Consider the following 14,213-nt stretch of genomic DNA (forward strand, 5'->3'; position numbering starts at 1 on the left):
TCCATGCAAAGGAAGGTATAGACGTGTCAGATGCATCAGTCTGAGGGACCTGTTCCATGCCCTCATCTCTTCTGCATTCAACACAACTTCCCTTTCACCCTTAGAGACTAAAATGCCAACTAATAAGAGCTTCTTCACAAGCTCCTATACCTGGTTCCTGGGATGCCACTGGCTATTCTTCTAGTAGAGGAAAGGGCGCGTGAGGGCTGCAGGAAACAATTATGTCAAGAAGAGATCTTCAACAAATGACAAAGAAAATCCATGTAGCAAGAAAAACAAATTAGCAAGTTCCCTGATAATCCCTCTACTTACATTGGCATGGCCAATAACTCTCCAGGTTATGACTTAAATACTGGTGCTAAACCACGAATGTGTGAACTTGTCTATTTCTATTTTATGAAACATGATATGAAATAAAAAATACAGAAACATAAAGCATTTATTTATTATTGCTATAATCAAGGCAAAAATCTTTTTAAACAGTCAGCCTTGATAATGGTAGTATAATAAGAACCATTACTCATGAGTTTACAGTTTGTTCCCCACTGCTGAGACTTCACTGCTTTATACACACCATCTACAAGACCTCAGTCATATGAGAAGGGCTTGAGTTACAGTGTAGTTCCCGACTTTACACCAACCTTACCCTCTCTGAATCTGTTCATACTGTGTTTTTAAAAGGAGGCAGAAGAGGTCAACTAAATCTACTTACTTGGAAAATCAACTGAGAGAATATGGGGTAATTAAGAGAACATGAAAGAATTTAGTGTAAAACCTAAAAAAAAAAAATACCTAAGACATGTTATCACTAATACAAGGAGGGGGTATAGTTTGTTTTCAGGAGCCTGAATGAAAGTCCCAAGAGTCTTAAACCCTGGAGCAGGACAAAGGACATTAATGACCAAGTTTCCGACCCACTCACTAAGGAAGCATCTGGCTTGACAAGCCACTTAATATCAACCCAACTATAACCTAAAAACACTGTCAGTTTTATTTAACCTTAATATACATTTGTACAAGCAATTTAAAAAAGGCTATTACACAATGATTCAGTGAGTTTTACCTAGTTTGAAGACTAATGCATGCAGTTACAAATGAGAGGTAGAAACACTGTAGTAAAGACCTAAAAATACAAACATCTTATAAATAAATGTTCAAATTAACTGCTGGAATTTCATACAGATAAATAATGTAAAAATTACATTACTTTGTCCACCAAATAAATGAAAACCATGTTGTCTCTGTTAAGTGCGATGCCAAAGAGCTTCTGCGCAGCTATCAGAGTGCAGGTCATTATGTGAAAGGGATTTTATTGAAATAAAAGGGGTAAGATGGGTGAATGCTTTATTCAAGTATTCAAGCAGGTAAGTAAAAGAAACCAAATAATATACAACATAGGAACCATTCTTGGAGAGATGTTAATTCACCATGACTAGCTATTTGGTGAACTGTCAAGATTAACACTGAAAAGTGCACATTAGTCTGGAGAGAGCTGCCCATTTTTCTAAGAGAAAACAAACCTCACTTCTTACTAATTTCGTGTAGAAACTCCACATCACTAACAAGCCTTTATTCATCACTGATTTGGCCCTATTAAAATTCTCAAGAGTATCTCTTGATTCATGATAGCTTTCTAATACTGCCCAAATAAACTTAAGACTTTAATAAACCTAAGGTCACAGGTATCGATGCACATTCTGCATGCACAACAAAAAATGCAAACAACCAGCAACTCAAAATACCACTGAGAAGATCTGTTGGTGAAGATTAGAGGTGAGAAAAATGCAAAGGTTCACATGAATGCAAGTTTCGACCATTTAAAAGTTCAATGGAGAGTACATATGAATTCTGAAAAGGGCCTATGTATGTAATCAAGTAAAATATTCTAAACAAGTCCATTGTGCCTCAGTTAGTTTTAAATTGCAAAATCCAATACACAGTTATTTTAATAAATTAGTGCAATATGAAAGATTTTGGAAGATTAACATATGTCCACATTAGATCAAGTTGAAGATTTCACAATTCATCCAAGAGTCACCTTTTGCTTCTTCTTAAAACTCTTCCTCCGAGCCATTTAAAGATGCATGCTCAGATTCAGACAAACTTACCCCAAATCTCAAGCTGTCTGGATGAGCTGTAGCCTCTTTATGGACTTTCATCTATTACCAGAGAAGCCCAGTGAAGTGTCACTCACTGTTTCCTGATAATTATCCACAAGAATAACTGTACTTAGGGTTCTAGTTCTAAGGTACATTTATTTGCCAGGTTCAATGTGTGGATACTCTTTTGCTTCTGCTTCTATAAAGAAAAAGGAAAAGAGGAGTGACTTCTCCAATAAGGCAGGTTTTCTACAAACATGTAGTTTTATATTGTTTTTCCTTCTTAAATTGCTGCTTGTTCTTTGGTTGTCACCACGGTTTCCTGGGGTGGGTGACGGAAACAAGCTGAACTCCCCAATGTGCCACCTCCTGTTCCCAGCTGGTCCAGAGACGAGCCTGCGGCTCACACGGCTGCGGTACCACAGCAGAGCGCCGACAGTCTTCTTTCAATGCTACATTTATCTAGAAAGAAAATTAAAGTTATTTTACTAGTGGAAACTATTTGTGTTTTCTAACCGAGGACAGAGGAACTAAGGGGGAATTACAACACTCCCATCATGCTCCCTGCTCTACCATTGCCCCACAGTTAACTGAATGAATACACTCTCTTTCCTCTGTCCAGCAACAATTCAGATATGACCTGTAGTTTAACGCTGCAGTGTAAAATTGGGATTAACACACTACAAAGAAAAGATTCAGATCTAACAACTAACTTGCTAAGAAGTATCAATAGCTTTGGGACTGCTGTCCTCTTACAGTTATTAACTTGTGAATGACCACATACACAAGAACAGCTCTCCTCAAACACCAGATACTAGGGATAACTATGGATCATCCTAGTATCCCATCCCTATAGTTCTGTTAGCTATATCAAGTCTGTAGTACACAGGATCTTTGGTCACTGAGTCCAGAAAGTTTAAGAGAGTTCTATTATGTAATAAAACAACATCCTCCTATATTCTTAAACAGGAACTTGACAACAAAATAATGCAATGAAAAAATCTAAAGAATAAAAGTAATCTATATTTTATATGTAGCCCCTCTAACCCTTACAGCATACAAGACTGACACTGTTATTAACATCTTACAGAAGATAGACTGAGATCACAGAAAAATAAATCATTTGTTCAAGTTTTTAAAGCCAAGATTCATCTCAGGCAGTATGATTCCAAACATAGAAGACAAACTGTAATTAACTAAATTCTTCCTTACCCACAAAGGATATGTTCTAATACCCTCAATTTAGGCCTGAAACTATTAATAGTATCAAACTCTATCTACAAGCACAGTACTATCAATGCCGTATACTCTGGAACCACTGATAGTAAGCAAGTGACTGATAGGCAGAAAGCACACACAGCAAGGGTGGACTGGACAAGGGATGAGTCAGGTCCTGAGCAGCAGAGCACAACTCAGAGAACAATAAAAGATGTGGCTGGGGAAGAAGAAAGGCAAAGGAAACAACAGAGACCAATTCCGTCTGAAAACTCCCAGAATGCAGGCTGCAGAGAAGGCTCTGCAGTTGGGAGCACTGGCTGCTCTTCAGAGGACCAGATTCAAGTCCTCACACCCACATGACTACGCACAACTCTCTGTAACTCCAGGCCAGGGGATCTGATACCTTCTCCTAGCCTCCAAAGGCACCAGGCATGTGCCTGTGTACAGGCATGCAGTACACTTAGACACGTGTAGGCAAAACACCCAAGCAGATAAAATAAAAAAAATAATAAAACATCTAAATGCCATGATACCCAATTCTTTAAAAACTAAACAATAAAAACTTAAAAACAAACAAACTATGAGCCAGGCAGTGGTGGCATGTATCTTTAATCCCAACATTTAGGAGACAGAGGTAGGCAAGTTCGTGGCCAGCTTGGTCTACAGAGCAAGTTCCAGGACAGTCTGGGCTACATGGAGAAACATTCTCTCAAAAAACAAAAACAAAAAACCAAAAAACAACAACAAACAAACAAAACTATCTATGGCTGTTTATTTCTGAGTTTTTTTTTTTTAAATGAATAGTTTTGAATCTAGCTGTAGAAAGGAGCCACTTACATTTATGCACATTTTCAACATCTGTAGGGTCCTGCAGGATCTTAGTTAGGCCTTCCAAAAGAAGGGCTGCCTTGTGGTACCGATAAACAATGTCTTCAGTCTGCTGAAACATCTCATCCAGGGCTGCAGATTGAACCTGGAACCAGTCAAAAACTGAGAAGAGTTGCAGTTCCAAAGATATACAAGTCCTTATGAACAGTGCAGATTTGAAAAGCATATTAAAATCAATATATTTTGATGAAAGGAAGAAAGAATCTGTAATGTTACAGTTAAATACGGAAAGGAAAGAGGCAATATAATTCCTAGTGTAAAATTCTTACTGTCTTAATGTAGTATAGTGTTATATATTACCTACCATTCCTATCAATAGTTTAGAGTAATAGAATATTCTCATCAGCTTATGTTCCAAAGTTATTTCACAGAACTATTTATTTTTTAGCTATCAAGGTAAAGCCAAGAGTATAGCAACAGTACAACTACAATTTATCTAAATAGGAGAGATCTATTATGTTGAACAGGTAAAATAACATTAGTGCGTACATTTTCTCCATTTAGATACTTAATAACTGTATGTTATATATTCCTCAGAGCCATTTTCCCCTAGTGAATAGAGAAAATTCCAATACTATAGTCAGATAAATGGAAAACAGCTTCCCTGGTGTCTATACTTCAATAAAGTCAGTCAGTTAAACTCAGGACTTACATTTTTGTGGATTAACAAAGCACTATTTTTTCTAAGTGCTTAAAATTTCTTAAATAGCAGAAAAATGCCAAAACATATTAACTCATCTTTTAGATAAAAATTATAAAAGGATGAGAACATGACTATATAAATGAAGTTTAAAAGGAAATAAAGGTTGGGGATTTAGCTCAGTGGTAGAGCACCTGCCTAGCAAGTGCAAGGCCCTGGGTTCGGTCCTCAGCTCCAGGAAAAAAAAAAGGAAATAAAAGTTATCAAATGTAACAACCAGGATTACAAACTATAATAAGTTTATTAAATAAGTTACATTAAATACTCAAATGTCAGTTAAGTCCAATTACTTCATTAGGTAATAACGACACTTGGGACTTGAAAAAGGGTAGGATATAAACTCTTAAAGGGCAGATCATTTAAAGTAGGTGTTCAATTCCAAAGACCCTCAGAGAAATACTGTAGTGTTATAAAATACTAAGCTTTGAAAGGTTTACCATTTCCACAGCACAATTATAGATGAGTTTCTCTGCAGTCACACTGTTGATTTCATCAATAAATCTCTGTTTATCAGAGAAGAAGCGATTCAGCTTTTCTGTAAGTCTCTTGCACATGGTGATACAGAATTTATACCGTTCATTCAGATTTTTAACAACTGAAACAAAGTTGAAATTGGAATTAGTTTTAATTTCCTTCCAGAACAACACAGCAACATGTACCTTTCCTGCTGTTGGAAAGAAAGTGACACTACATAGTCACTGAAGGAAAAGACAAAGTCAGGTTCTATGACCTTTCAGGATGGAAAGACAGATACATACTTCTGACTTCTCTGTGTCAAGTGAACAATCAGAAACGGCCGTCAGCAGAGACTGACTCTGGGACAGGTAGGTGTGACCCAGGCCCTCGGACCCACACACTCTGGTCTGCTCCTGTACCTTGTTTCACAGCCGTGGATGGGCTCAGCTTCCCGGACTTGATCTGAGCTTTGGCGAGATGCAGGGAAGCCGCCAGCAACTGTGCTGCTTTCATGTATAACACCAGCTGCTCCACCCGCCTGCACCGGGAGACAGGAGCAGAGCATGATCCTGGAACTGACTCACAAGACTCAGCATGCTAAACATCAGGCCACAGCGTTTCTAGGGGATTTCGTCCTCATCCCGCCCCTCCCCTGCACACCCCAGACAGGATTTTCCTATGTCTCCCTGGCAGGTCTCAAAGTTATTAACCCTCCTGCCTTAGTGCTGCATGTGTCATACCACACCTGGTTCCTTCGTGACTTTTAAATATACATTTAACTCCTCAAGGGAGAAGAATCGGTGTGGAGAAAGATATGTGAACTTTGAATATTATAGGAACACTGAAACAAAAATATGTATGACCTCTTGGTCATCAAATATCATCAGTTGTAAATTTCCAGAGAAAGGTGAGGTTAAGGTTGCATAATGAATTCTTGGCTAACATCTCACACAATAAAACAACTTGGATTTCCTTGCAACTTTTAAAAATGAGACATGACTCCCCCGCCCCCCAGACAGGGTTTCTCTGTGCAGCTTTGACTGTCCTGGAACTAATTCTGTAGACTAGGCTGGCCTCAAACTCACAGAGGTCCCCCTGTTTCTGCCTCCTGAGTGCCAGGATTAAAGGCGTGCGCCACCACCACCCAGCTGAGACATGACTTTTTAACAGATAACAATACCTACAATTAAATACAAGTTTATAGAAAGCATAAAGAAGCTGGAAATATAGGACAGGAGGCACCTACCCCCAGTCTTTGCTTAGCTGGCTGATCTGGTCCACGACTACACTCTCCTGAATCTGGTACAAGGACACAGCAGATGTGCACAGCTCAGGGTTTCCACCCCTCACTGCTGTCAGGTCCAGCACACACTCAGTAAACATTAACATCACATTCAGGTGGCGTAAGGTGTCTGTGTGTTCTCGCTGCAAAGGCAAGGTTTTTTTTTTTTAACATTTTAGATCAAGGACTTAAATGTATTATATATACAAGGTTTTCCCATACTTCTGAATGTTGGAATGATCAAAGAAAACAATGTGCTTAAATTTTAGAGAGCTGTTAGAAAATAAATACAAATCAAACTAAATATTCTATGTAGATATGTCTGCATGTATCACAGCGCCCATATTAAATAGGCTACAGAGGTCACTGTGCATTTACCAGAAAAATAAAACCAAACTAAACCAAAACCCGAATAATTGAATAATATGTGTAAAACAAAGACATGAAAAAATAGACATCAGGAGTATAAGAGTAGGTATGGCGAGATGGCTTAGCTGTTAAGAATACTGGCTGCTCTTGCAGAGGACTGGGCTTTCAATTCCCAGCACCCACATGATAGCTCATCAACACTTGTAACCCCAGGTCTAGGTAATCTGATGCCCTCTCCTGACCCCCATGGACAACAGGCACACAATGGTGCATAGACATAATGCAAGCAAAACATCCAAATATGAGGCGTGTGTGTGTGTGTGTGTGTGTGTGTGTGTGTGTGTGTGTGTACACATATATTTTCCCTTTTGAGACAGGGTTTCTCTGTTTAACCTTGGCTGTCCTAGAACTTGCTCTGTAGATCAGGCTGCCTCTGCCTCCTAGTGCTGGGATTAAAGACATGCGCCACCATTGCCCCAGGAAAATAAACTTTTAAAAATTTAAAGATTACAAGGACAGGTTTGGAGAGATGCTCAGCAGGTGAAAGTATTTGCCATGCAAGTCTAAAATCCTGGGTTTAATCTCTAGAACCCATAGAGGCACGGAAGCCAGAAAAAGACAGGCATTTGTAATCTAAGAACTACCCTAGTGAGATGGGAAATCATTCCGAAATCTATGGTCAGCTATCTTGGAGCACATACTGCAGCAGAAACAAGAGAGATCTTGCTTCAACAGAATCTCAGAACCAATTCCCAAAGATTGTCCTCTGACCCTATATAGCATATGTGTGGCACCTACACTCCCATATACATAATAAATAAATTTTTAAAAATTAAAATATTACAAGGACACTCTGAACACTAAATTAAACTTTTTTTTTTTCTTTTTCCTTTCTTTTTTGAGATGGAGTCCTGCTATGTATCCAGGCTAGTCTGTAACTCCTGTCCTCCTGCTTTGCCCTCTGAATAGTTGGAATTACAGCTGTTGCCACAAATGCTACATTTCTTTACAGATCAGTGAGTTTACTGACCTGTTATTTTAGAGAGTTTTAAATCTGGGAAGGTTTTTAGTTAAGAGTGAATCACAAAAAAGCTTTGATTTTCTGTGACCTACTTAGTTACAGATGAGAGCATGAAAGACATTCTAAAGGATGCCCTTTCAAAACAATATCAAAATTCAATCTTTAGTTATAAATGAACTTTAAAATTTCAAATAAGATTAAACATTAAATTGGATGTGTGTTAGTGTGTGTGTCCTTCCTTGGTCAGTCTCCACTTGAATTTAAAAAAATTATTTGTATTTGTGAATGCAGGTACATATGTGTGAGTGGGCTAGCACACTTGTGCATGAATGTGGAGGTCAGGTGACGATATCAGGTGTCCTCCTCCACCACTCCCTGTGTGCTCTTTTGAGGGAGGGTCTTTCCCTGAACTTGGGGTTCCTGTTTTCTTAGCTAGGCTGGGAGCCAGCAAGTCCCAGTGATTTCCCTGTCCTGTCCCCTAAGAAACTGGACTTACGAGCCGGGCGGTGGTGGCGCACGCCTTTAATCCCAGCACTCGGGAGGCAGAGCCAGGCGGATCTCTGTGAGTTCGAGGCCAGCCTGGGCTACCAAGTGAGCTCCAGGAAAGTCGCAAAGCTACACAGAGAAACCCTGTCTCGAAAAACCAAAAAAGAAACTGGACTTACAGGTGGGTGTGGGGCACCTGGCTTGTTACCTGGGTGCTAGAATCCAAATTCTGTTCCTCAAGAATGTGTACCAAGTGCTCGAAACCACTGAGCATTCTCCCAGCCCATACCTTCTGTTTTGTGACAGAGTCTCTCCTTAAATGTGAAGCTGTGATTCAGACAGACTGGCTGGCTATACGCTTCAGGAGCCCACTCCCTTAAGGCTGTGGTTAGAGACATGCCATGTCTGTCTGTCTTTTTGATGTGGTTCTGGGTACAGGTGTAGCAAGCCCTTGACTGAGCTGTCTTCCCAGCCTCCCAGGCTTCTCTCACACAGGAGACTGAAGCGTTAGAACTTCTGAAAGTTTCCCACTTCTGTGAGGGCCTAGGAGACTATGTTCACCAACACACAGAGTGTTGTCTTTAAGCTGGAGTGAGGAACTAAGAGGTACAACTCCAAAATCATAAAATGACCTCTGGTTCTAGATCTGTGCTCAGCATGGGGCAGATGACATACACTGAGGTTTGTCCTGCAAGAACTGGATCCCCAGAGGGAAAGTATTGATCTATGAGTGTAGCATCTAGTCTGCTTGAGCAGGGATATTTCTGCGGTAATCACTAACCTGGTATTACGGCTTATTGTTACTATTATTATTGACATAGGGTCTTACTGTGTAGCCCACTCCTGCCTCAGCTTCTAGGTGCTATGTTACCACGTTGGCATAATTATTTTTTAATTTTATAATTTAATATTTTTATTAAATTTTTGAGAATTTCATGCAATGTATTTTGACCATATTCGCACCTATTCCCCTCCTTTCCCTAACTGCCTCAGATCCACTCCCTCCTTCTCACCTCCTAATTGTCATGTCCACTTTTTTTAAATAAAAAAAAGTCCACCAAGTCCAATCTGTGCTGCCTACTACTTCTGGGTACAGGCCCTCCACTGGAGCCACACAGGCCACGTCCTAAAGAGAACTGACTCTCCTCAGAAACTAAACTGTCCAGAGACTGGCTTTTTTTTTATAGTTTAATCTTTATTTATTTATCTATTTATTTATTTATTTTTGGTGTTTTTGAGACAGGGTTTCTCTGTGTAGTTTTGGTGCCTGTCCTGGAACTCACTCTGTAGCCCAGGCTGGCCTCACACTCACAGAGATCCACTTGGCTCTGCTTCCCCAGACTGGCATTTTAATCATAAAAGGTTTGTTTCTAGGGAAAAATCTTTTAAAATCCTACAAAATGAGTTGGGCATGGGTGGTACACAACTGTAATCTCAGCACTGGCGAATTCAAGGGCAGTCTCATCTACAGTTTTAGGATATCCTGGGCTATAAGTAAGGCCCTGTCTCAAACGAACAAACACAAAAGGGATTTTGAAATTTCAGAGAGACTTGATCTAATTTTTTCTTTCATCACTGCTAGAATACCCGCATACTCACATGCCCTGCGTCTCTCCCCTACCTCCATCAGTGTCTCCTCTGGTAGTTCAGGGGCTTCGAAGGTGATGAGACCCTCGAGGCTGGGTGGTGAAGCACCATAAGGCACATATCTCAGGCTGGGAGCTGCCTCTGCTCCTGGTGGGGAAGAGCCCAAGCCTGGCCCAGGTGGGGAGCCCACACACACACGGCCACTTGCAGAGCACAAGGAGCCTCCGGAGCTGCTGGACCCCACTGCAAAGAAACAATATATGTAGCACATGTCCACAGTAATCAGAAGGGGCTTTCATACTAACTTCTCATTTATTGAACATAACCTATTCAAGTAACAAAATATTTAAAGAAAAGTCCCAGGCTCCTCATCCTATACGAATATATGAACGTGTTCTCTTTATATACACACACACATATATAAATAAAAGAACCATCATTTCCAGTTTTTCTACACTCTGTTTTAAACAAATTTATGTAATATACAATTTATACAATTTTTCTTTCTCCTTAAAGCTCCATTGGCTTTATAAGAATAAAAATGTAACTGATGCACAGTAGTTCAATAACTTTACATAAAAAAAGTATATCTGGAATCATTTAAATTATTGATTTTTTTGTATTACAAGACATTAATAGCTGGGCACGCATGCCTTTAATCCCAGCACTTGGGAGGCAAAGGCAGGCAGATCTCTGTGAGTTCGAGGCCAGCCTGGTCTACAGATCGAGTTTCAGGACAGGCTCCAAAACTACACAGAGAAACCCTGTTTCAAAACAACAACAATAAACCAAGATATTACTAAAGTCATTTTTCTTAGGTGATTCTATGTGACAAGTACTCCAAATAAAGATGGAATTTTCTGTCATTTTTTGACTAAAGATTTTTCTACGTAGCCCTGGCTTTTCTCGAACTCTCTCTATAGAGCAGGGTGGCTTATAATTCAAGGGACTTGCCTGCTTCTGCTTCCCAAGTGTTCATGTGAGGTGTGCACCATCACACCTACTATTATATTATAGTTCTTCCTAAGAATAGCCACATAACTTTCTCAAGAAGCATTAGGTATGCTCACTAAACCACATCCACCCTGGGCCTTATATTTTAAAAAATGCTGATATAGCTGGATCCTGGTGGCACATGTCTTTAATCCCAGCAATTGGGAGGCAGAGGTAAGTGGATCTGTGTGACTTTAAGACCAGTCTGGTCTACAAATCAAAAAAAAAAAAAAAAAAAAAAAAAAAAAAAAAAAAAAAAAAAAGGAAGGAAGGAAGAAAAAGTTTAACTGTATTAAAATGGTAGTTTATTATTTAGCATTTAAAAGTATTTTATTGTTTTTCATTTTGTTTGAAGACAGGGTCTCTCCTCTCCAGGCAGACCTGGTTGGACTAGAGCTCACTCTGTATTTTTGAGTATTTCTAAAACAATACTCTATGTTTCATTATTTCATCTTTCCCTTATTAATTTACAAGTACCCTAATTAGCACCTTATTAGTAACTTATTTAAAATACAAGAATTTAGAATACAAGCTTATCTAGAATACTAGAGGACACAGAACACAGCACATAAAATTAAGACCCATGATCACTTCAAATCCACTCTAATACTTTTTTTTAATGTACTATTTTAAATTTTGTGTGTGGGTATGTGCACATGAGTACAGGTGCCTGCAGAAGCCAGAGGAGTTGGATTCAATGGGGCCGGCATTTCAGACAGTTGTGAGCAACCATGTGGATGCTGGGAATTAAACCTTGGTCCCATGGAAAAGTAGTCAGAGCTCTTAACCACTGAGCCAGCTTTCCAACGTTGGTCAAATAATTTCTTAAACAACTTAGACAGGATGATTATATATATGGTTAAGTATAAACACTGGTACCTAAAGTACAAAAGTAAAATAAAATTTAAGGAAAGCTGAGGTAGGAGGATCTCAACTTTGAGGCCAGCCTGGACTACATTACAAATTCAAGGCCAGCCTGGGAAACTTGGCAAGACTTTGTCTCAAAAATAAAAATAAAACAAAACCAGAACAACAACAAAACCCCCCAAACCAAAAAACCAAAAAGTTAAAAGTGTGGGGGCGGAACGGGAGGGTGTTGAAGGAAGCCAGGCGTGGTGGCACACACTTTTGATCCCAGTATTCAGGAGGCAGAGGCAGAGGCAGAGGCAGATGATCTCTATGAGTTCAAGGCCAGCCTGGTCTATGTAGCAAATTCCAGGATAGTCAGGACTACACAGTGAGACCCTGTCCTTAAAAAAATACCTGGGGAAGGGGCTGGAAAGATTGCTTAGTGCTGCTCTTCCAGGGAAACCTAAATTCAATTCCCAGCATGTACATGGCAGCTCACAACTGTCTGTAATTGCATTTCCAGGGGATTCGATGCCCTCTTCTACCTCTTTAGACACCAGTCAAGCACAAGGTGCATACACATGCACGCATGCAAAACTACCATACACATAATATGGTTTTAAAGGGGGGCACACGGAGGGTACCAAGGCATACACTTGCATTCCCCACACTTGGAAGGTGGAATCAGGAGGATCAGGAGTTCAAGGTTATCCACATGAGATCCTGTCTCAAAAGAGAGTCTTGGGGAAACTGCGGATGTAGTTCAGTGGTACAGCACTTGTTTATCTTTTGGGGAGCCTTAAGTTCAATTTCCAGCACCACAATAAATAAATAAATAAATAGATAAATAAATAAATAAATAAATAAATAAATAGAGAGAGAGAGAAAGAAAGAGAGAGAGAGAAAGAAAGAGAGAAAGAAAGAAAGTGTATTTTTAAATAATTTATTAGGTCTACTAAAGTTAAGACTTCAGTCTATGAATAAAGAAGTAGTGTACAGCCGGGTGGTGGTGGTGGTGGTGGTGGTGGTGGTGGTTGGTGGTGGTGGTGGTGGTGGTGGTGCACCTCTAATCCCAGTACTCGGGAGGCAGAGGCAGGCAAATCTCTGTGAGTTCGAGGCCAGCCTGAGCAACCAAGTGAGTTCCAGTACAGGTTCTAAAGCTACACAGAGAAACCCTGTCTCGAAAAAGTGAAGAAAAAAAAAAGCAGCATACAAGCTAGACATGCACATCTATTTATTTATGGAGAAATTATATTTTTTGTATGTTACACTGCATATAAACATGCATAAGTATACATAAACTATATATATATATACATATATATATATATATATTAAAGATGTATTTGTTATGTATACAGTGTTTTGCCTGCCTGTATGCCTGCATGGCAGAAGTGGGCACCAGATCTTATTACAGATGGTTGTGAGCCACCATGTGGTTGCTGGGAATTGAACTCAGGACCTGGAAGAGCAGCAGCCAGTGCTCTTAACCTCTGAGCCATCTCTCCAGCACCCCCCATATAGTATATCTATAATATTACTTTTACTTTACAAAGTCGTCCCTAACATGTTACCTCATTTACTTCTGACATAAAACTCTCTGAGGAAGGTAAACAGTTACGATCACCCTACTGGCACAGAAGGCCAAGTCTGGAGAAGTGAACTGGCCTGTCTCATTTCACCGCTATCTGCATTAGCCATGTAACACACTAGAACAACCGTTCCTTACCTGAGGTGGTTCTTGTTCGAAGGACCATATGAGCACAAGCAGGGGCTGTGGCACTGTGTGGAGGAGACCCCACAGTGAAGAGGACGGCTCTGGCACCTGCTGCTGTCCCTGCTGGCAATGCCAGCATAACACCACAGGCTCCAGCAGGAGCTACAACAAGAAGTTGGCCAGACATTAGATTACATTCACAGTATTCCTATATGGAAGTGGAACATAAGGAAACTTAGGCTTTTATATTAAGTTCCACACCTTTTTTTTAAATTATTTTTAATTATGTGTATGTGTGTGTGATGGAGAGTATACACATGTGGGTACAGACAGGTGTTCACCAAGGCTAGAAGCATGGGATCCCCTTGGAGGTACAGGCAGTGGTGAGCTGTCTAATGGGCATGGCTGGAGGCAAACTCAGGTTCACTGGAAGGGCAGTAAGCACTCTTAACTGATGAGCGACCTCTCCATGAATAATCAGATTATTCAATATGTATTTCCAGTAAGAAGATTTTAGGGGGTCATCAAGATGGGCCAGCATGTGAAAG

The 14,213-nt window shown here is 40.0% G+C and overlaps 1 protein-coding gene across 2 annotated transcripts in view; it reads right to left on the bottom strand.

Annotated features, from left to right (window-relative positions):
• Positions 1–421: 421 nt before the first annotated feature.
• The window catches only part of Ulk2 (unc-51 like autophagy activating kinase 2), an 89,930-nt gene continuing 76,138 nt past the window's right edge, over positions 422–14,213 (bottom strand). For both annotated transcript variants that reach the window (XM_028857087.2, XM_037201159.1), the window contains 7 exons: positions 13,678–13,827; positions 10,141–10,349; positions 6,608–6,786; positions 5,781–5,899; positions 5,343–5,500; positions 4,155–4,290; positions 422–2,561 (listed from right to left, as the gene is read on the bottom strand). In XM_028857087.2, coding sequence (XP_028712920.1) covers positions 2,503–2,561; positions 4,155–4,290; positions 5,343–5,500; positions 5,781–5,899; positions 6,608–6,786; positions 10,141–10,349; positions 13,678–13,827 — 1,010 coding nt within the window. In that variant the 3' untranslated portion in view covers positions 422–2,502. The remainder of the gene's footprint in view (positions 2,562–4,154; positions 4,291–5,342; positions 5,501–5,780; positions 5,900–6,607; positions 6,787–10,140; positions 10,350–13,677; positions 13,828–14,213) is intronic.

Source organism: Peromyscus leucopus, chromosome 8b (genome assembly GCF_004664715.2).
Source record: "Peromyscus leucopus breed LL Stock chromosome 8b, UCI_PerLeu_2.1, whole genome shotgun sequence".
Taxonomy (NCBI): Eukaryota; Metazoa; Chordata; class Mammalia; order Rodentia; family Cricetidae; genus Peromyscus; species Peromyscus leucopus.